The sequence below is a fragment of the Staurois parvus genome, unplaced genomic scaffold (genome assembly GCF_062004578.1).
Source record: "Staurois parvus isolate SC_StPar_1 unplaced genomic scaffold, SC_StPar_1.0 ptg002864l, whole genome shotgun sequence".
NCBI classification, from domain to species: domain Eukaryota; kingdom Metazoa; phylum Chordata; class Amphibia; order Anura; family Ranidae; genus Staurois; species Staurois parvus.
Genome location: NW_028320660.1, coordinates 921,372 through 927,585, shown reverse-complemented (window position 1 = coordinate 927,585; position 6,214 = coordinate 921,372). Strand labels below are relative to the sequence as shown.

The 6,214-nt window shown below is 39.0% G+C and overlaps 1 protein-coding gene across 4 annotated transcripts in view; it reads right to left on the bottom strand.

Annotated features, from left to right (window-relative positions):
* Nucleotides 1-638: 638 nt before the first annotated feature.
* Nucleotides 639-6,214, bottom strand: part of LOC149429014 (tropomodulin-3-like) — a 100,163-nt gene continuing 94,587 nt past the window's right edge. For 3 of the 4 annotated variants that reach the window (XM_089666827.1, XM_089666828.1, XM_089666830.1), the window contains 2 exons: nt 5,939-6,010; nt 639-2,791 (listed from right to left, as the gene is read on the bottom strand). In XM_089666827.1, the coding sequence (XP_089522953.1) occupies nt 2,757-2,791; nt 5,939-6,010 (107 nt within the window). In that variant the 3' untranslated portion in view covers nt 639-2,756. The remainder of the gene's footprint in view (nt 2,792-5,938; nt 6,011-6,214) is intronic. The other variant, XM_089666829.1, reaches the window with a different exon arrangement.

Sequence of the window (6,214 nt, the reverse complement as noted above, 5' to 3'; positions counted from 1 at the left end):
TTCTACATTCTACAATATCCCCCATATCTATTCTGAAACAGGCATATTTTGCTAATCTATAAGTAATATCATCAGTTCTGAGTATGTCCAGAATTACCAGTCCTTATAAAAGGTTAGTTCACCTTTTCAGAAAAAATGAAAAGGTGAACTCTGTACACCCTCCCATCCCCTGACGTACTTACCTGTGTGGGTGACAATCTGTCAGTGCCTAGGCAGCCTGTGCAGCAGTCCAGGCATTTGAAAACCCCACTCTTCTCCTCTTCTTTCTCTAGTGCTTCCAGGACAGGTCAGAGCCATGTTCTGTATCAGTGCTGACAAATCAGAGTTGCTTTGATCCATCCAGGAACTGCTGCAGAATAAACGGCGTGGATTTAGAATCCCCAGACTCCTGCACTATGTTGCCTGGGCATTGACAGCTAATCACCCAAGGAGGCAAGTATAGTGGGAACTGGGAAGGCAGTGAGAGTTATTTCACCTTTTCATTTTTCTAACAAGGATTTAATCATTCTTGACTCTATACTTAAAGTGTATGTAAGGCTAATTTTTTTTTTTTAGTTTTGGATAATTATTTTTATTTATCTGTGTAGAAAGCAGGCACAGCTGGTTTAACGACACCTATCCCTATGAAGATACACACATTGAAAAAAAAATCTTTATTTATAAATGCTGAAAACATAAAGGGCTTTCATTTGAAGGCAAAAGTAGTATATATTTTACACATGATTTTCTTCTAACACAATACAGTGTTTGGCACCCTTTAATGATGTATAAACTATAACAAAAAATACAGCCAATGTACATAATTTCAGCATCTAAATTAGGAATGATAAAGGAAATAAAATGTTATTTTACTCACATAACTATGAAAGTAAACATGGAGTTCAGACAATGAAATCTAAATAACATCAATGTTTACTGGGGCTATCCCTTAATTCATGAACATAGTTAAGACATATTCCTGCTTTTACACTGTAAAACCGCAGGCAAACGCGGTTAAGACATAAAATAGCATACCCAGATATATAGCTGCCTGGGCCGTGATATTTGGTACATTCTGTTTCCCTGAAGTTATCAATTGTTCTTTTTTTGTAGCTTGTACATTTCTCCATGAATGATATCATAAAACTGATGGAAATCGTTCAATACCTTGTATTACCGAAGAAGTCATCTTGCTGGAGAAGTGGTTTTCCATAGGTCTGCATTTGTGTTTGATAATTAGGAATAAAATCCAGCACTTGAGTATACAAAAATATAATTATCACTTCATCCTACCAATCAACATGTCCTTAGGTCTAAAACATATACAAAAACTGGAGCAGGTACCCATAATGATTACGTTTCAGCTTTTAAATAAAGCAGTAAAGTGGCTTGCTACAGGAACCAGCTGTAGTTTTTTTTTTTCTAAATGATTCCTTTAAAACTGAATTTAATTTAGTCTACAGCTGGTCACAGAAATTAGACAATAGTTGGATGTCAGAAAATGGGGTAACAGTTGACCTAGGGAATCACAACTCAAGTCCTTAACAGCCAAAAAACCCTTTTACTTGTGGCACCGCACTTTGCTTAATTGTCTAATATCTATTGGAGAACACTCTGTGAGGAACCTGGCTCACCTGGGCAGCCCTGAATTAATCTGGGAGCAATAGTATTTTTCCACAAATTGTGTCTTCAAAGATCATGATTACCCCACAGTTAGCCTAGTTTTTGTGGATACGAACAAAAGTTAGAAGTATGAACTGATGGAGTCTAATGGCAACCACAAGGCTCTCTGTTCTACACTACCACAGAATGCCTCCAGTTTAAAGATGCTTGTAGATGGAGATTTTTCATTGTTCTTTTACAAACTATTCAACCGCTGAAATACAGCTGTATGCCACTTTCACCGGATGGAGGAATATAGTCTTCAGTGCATATTGTACCCTATTGGCTGCACATAATGAAGAAATCGCACGATACATTATGAGTGCAGGATCTACATTTTTCTCAATGCTTCACTCCCAAGCTATCTGTTCTGATTGGTCTTCCCATACACACCAGTGTGTGATTGTCATGCAAGGTGTGTAAATCTATAACATTTAAGACAAACTCTATGTATGGGTACATTTAGCCAAATGCTAAGGTATATTTTGTTTATCCAAATTACCATAATCTGTCAGACGAAAGTATCATGGATAGTTATACCATTGCTACAAAGTTCTGGTTCAATTAGGGAAACTCTTTACGTTAATATATACATTTCACCAATTTTTTCATACAAAATAGCAGTGAAATGGAATACTATTCCTATAATAACTCTGACATAACAGTCTTCACCATTTATTATATCATTGATTATATTTTTTAGACAGTTGTAAATTAATGAGAGGACACAGTATTGAAGTTCCCTGCAACCAAGACATTCCCTTTTTAAGGTCCAGCACATGATACTATTAAGCTTCTGTCTTCATATTCCACATCTCTTTAAGCTGGTCTTTCCATCAAATATTTTTGGATGACGGCTATTCCTATCATTTCATAAGCAGACTTTAAATTGCAAATATCCAATATATGGCTCTTCAGTTCATTGTCTAATGAGTTTAAACTAGGTTTAATAAAAAGAAGCAAGGGTGTCTAATATAGTGAAAGAATGATCAGATAATGGTTCTGCTGTTTTCCAGTATCTTCCCTTCGTCTCAGCCAGGTCTGAGACTCTGATTACTCAAACAGAGCAGATTTTTTTCAGCAATGGAGCACGCTCTTCAAATAATAAATAAAGCTTACTCGCAGTCCCCTTCCACTCTTCGCTTACGGACTGTAAAGAGAATAGAAAACATATGTGAATCACATTTTTGAAAGTGTGTTTAACCACTTGCCTACAGGGCACTTATACCCCCTTCCTGCCCAGGCCAATTTCCAGCTTTCAGCGCTGTCACACTTTGAATGACAATTGCACGGTCATGCAACACTGTACCCATATGAAATTTTTATCATTTTTTTGAGACAGATAGAGCTTTCTTTTGGTGGTATTTAATCACCTCTGGGATTTTTTTTTTTTAAACAAACCAAAAACCACTGAAAATTTTGAAAAAAAAAGTTTTTTCTTAGTTTTTGTTATACAATTTTGTAAATAAGTGATTTTTCTCCTTCACTGATGTGCGCTAATGAGGCTGCACTGATGGGCACTGATAGGCTGCACTGATGGACACTGACAGCTGGCACTGATGAGGAGGCACTGGTAGGTTGCACTGATGGGCACTGACAGGCATCACTGATGGGCACTGAAAGGCAGCACTGATACATGACACTGATATATGGCACTGATAGGCGACACTGACTGGCACTGATAGGCGACACTGACTGGCAGCACTGATTGGCATTGATAGGTGGCACTGACTGGCACTGATGGGTGACATTGAAAGGCAGCTCAGATGGGCACTGATATGTGTCATTGATGTGCACTGGTATGCACTATGTGGCACTGATGGGCACTGACTGCTGGCACTAATGGACACTGACAGGTGGCACTTCAGTGCCCTGATGATCAGTGTACATGTCCCCTCCGCGGAAAGCCGATTACCGGCTCTCCTCACCTCTCGAGCTGTCAACGTGACAGCTCGAGAGGAGAGAAATGCCGATAACCGGCATTTCCATGTTTACATGTGATCAGCTGTGATTGGACACAACTGATCACATGACCGAGCCGACATCTTCGGCTCTTTCCGTGAGCCGCTTTGTCCGAGGGACACAGCGCACCGGCGCTGAGCCGCGCACGCACGGTGAGAATGGAAGGACGTCATATGGCGTCCTATTAGAATGAGAGAACCACCTTGCGCCAGTCATTGTACTATATGGTGGGCGGAAGGTGGATTAATTATAATGTCCCATGCCTCTATACCTTAACAGCATTGGCACAGTCCCAACTCCTGAATTCCCTTGTTGCTGTGGTTTGCAATAGCAAAAAGCCTACAAAACTCTTTGATAAATCAGTGCTGAAGACGATTCCACTGTGACTAGTTTCCACCAGCAGGTGGAGCTGTATGTGACAAGGAATATCAGCCTCTAGTACCATTGCACCCATAACAACCTAAAAGAGGAATGTAAAGGTGGTTGTATTTTTATAATGAAACTGAAAGACGTCATTTTTAACCACTTCCCATCCAGGCCCATGTATATAAACAGCCGGACGGGGGCAGTGCAGGAGCGGGTTGCCATTCATAAACGGCGCCCGCCATTTTGGACTGTGCGTGCTCCCTGGGAGCACGCAGCACTGCGATCTGGTGCCCGCTGTGTCCGGAGGACACAACAGAACACCGATAGCTGTACGGGACCTCTGTGCGAGGTCCCAATCATGTGATCACTGATTGGCCAATTAGTGATCACATGAATAGTACTAAGCAAGATGCCACTTTTGACATCATTGCTTACTACTTGTGCAATCTGTGAATGATCATAGAGATCACATGGTACAAGGCTATCACAGCAGCCTTGTATCATGTGACAAACTGTGACCAATCACAGCTCACACAGTATTTCTCAATGGCTGCAAGAAAGCAGCCAGAGAGAAGGAGAAATGATTGCTTTTACAGCCTTTATGGGTGTAAAAGCAATCAATCAGTGTTAAAGAAAGGAAAAAGAAAAAAAAATCACCCCCCACAAGTAGTACGGTGTCATTACAGTGACATTGTACTGCTAGGATGACGTACATTAAAAAATAAAAATAAAAAAAATTTAAATGTAAAAACAAAATTTGAAAAATTATAATTTTTGGTTATAAACTAATTTGTTTTTTTTTTTTTACTAAAAAGATAACTGAATAAATTTTGGCCAAGATTTATGAAGAAAGATTATTTATTTGCAAACACTTTTTTTTCAAAATTTTTGGACTTTTTCATTTATATAGCAAAAAAAATAAAATAAAAATCCCAGTTGTGAATAAATATCACAAAAGTTTTAGCGGTCTCAAAAAAATTAATATGGGTACAGTGTTGCATGACCGCACAATTGTCATTCAAAGTGTGACAGCACTGAAAGCTGAAAATTGGCCTGGACTGGAAGGGGGTAAAAGTGTCCGGACTTGAAGTGGTTAAGTAAATTCTATGCAACCTCTGATTTTTCTCTTAAGTTTCTTTTCAGTATCTTTACACGGAACAGATGTGGAACAACACTAGTTTAACTACTTGTCCTACAAGGCCTCATTTAATAGGTACAGTGGATAAGACAACGTCCACATGCATGTAATATTTTAATCATTGGCATTAGTATTGCACCACAAATCACATATGGTAGTAGCATACAGGACAGGTAGTGTACAAAATGTTGGCTCATGCTATTAGAATAACAATACACACATACAACAGATCTAGAATTAGAACTTAAGCCAAAACCCTTTTTTTTTTTTTAATTCAGGAGGAGATTACAGCCCCACTCACTTTCTTTTTTTCCCCCCATCTGAGCCCTATTGGACAGATTTCTCTTCACTGCCTGTCCTACAGCCACAGCAGGAATGGAGAAAATCCCTCCAAAGTGAGGGAAATCCCTGGTAGTCACCAGAGCCCGAACCGCTATTTGAAGATTTCCTCTTCTGGTGACAACTCAAAATATGGGAATTTATTTTGCTTTATAATACTCACCAGGACAAATAAAAAAAAAAAAAAAAAAAAAAGAAGGAGGGTGAATCTCCCAAGGGGGACACAGATAGCAATGAAAACCTGAAATGTATTCTAAGCCCTCTCCACTCTATCCAAAACTAAAAATAAAGGTTTTGCCTTTAGTTATACTTCAAAAGTAAACTCGAATTGTATATAACCAGATGAATTCAGCTAACACATTCACCTGTCCTCAAGGACACACCAAATTCTTTTGGATAATTAAACCAGGTTTTAAAAAGCAGACAAGCAAAGCATAAACACCAGGCAGACAGGACAATGGAAAGAGATGGTACATTTGGCAGCACTATAACCTGTGTCCCTGCAGAGTGAAGGTTGAAGAAATGCCAGTAGATGTGAAGTGACAAAGACTCGTAAACGCCACACTGAGGAATGTAACATATCGGAAAGAAAAGAGAACAGCAGAAAAGACTTAGCAAACAGCTGGAATTAGACAGGTCACTCCCTGGCCCTAATATAGGAGTGAGATTTCAATAACAAATGAATAGAGAATATCTGTTAATTTCACAAGAGTTTTGCTTTTCTAAGATGAGACCTTCAAATATCAATTTAACAGTAAGCAGCACAAC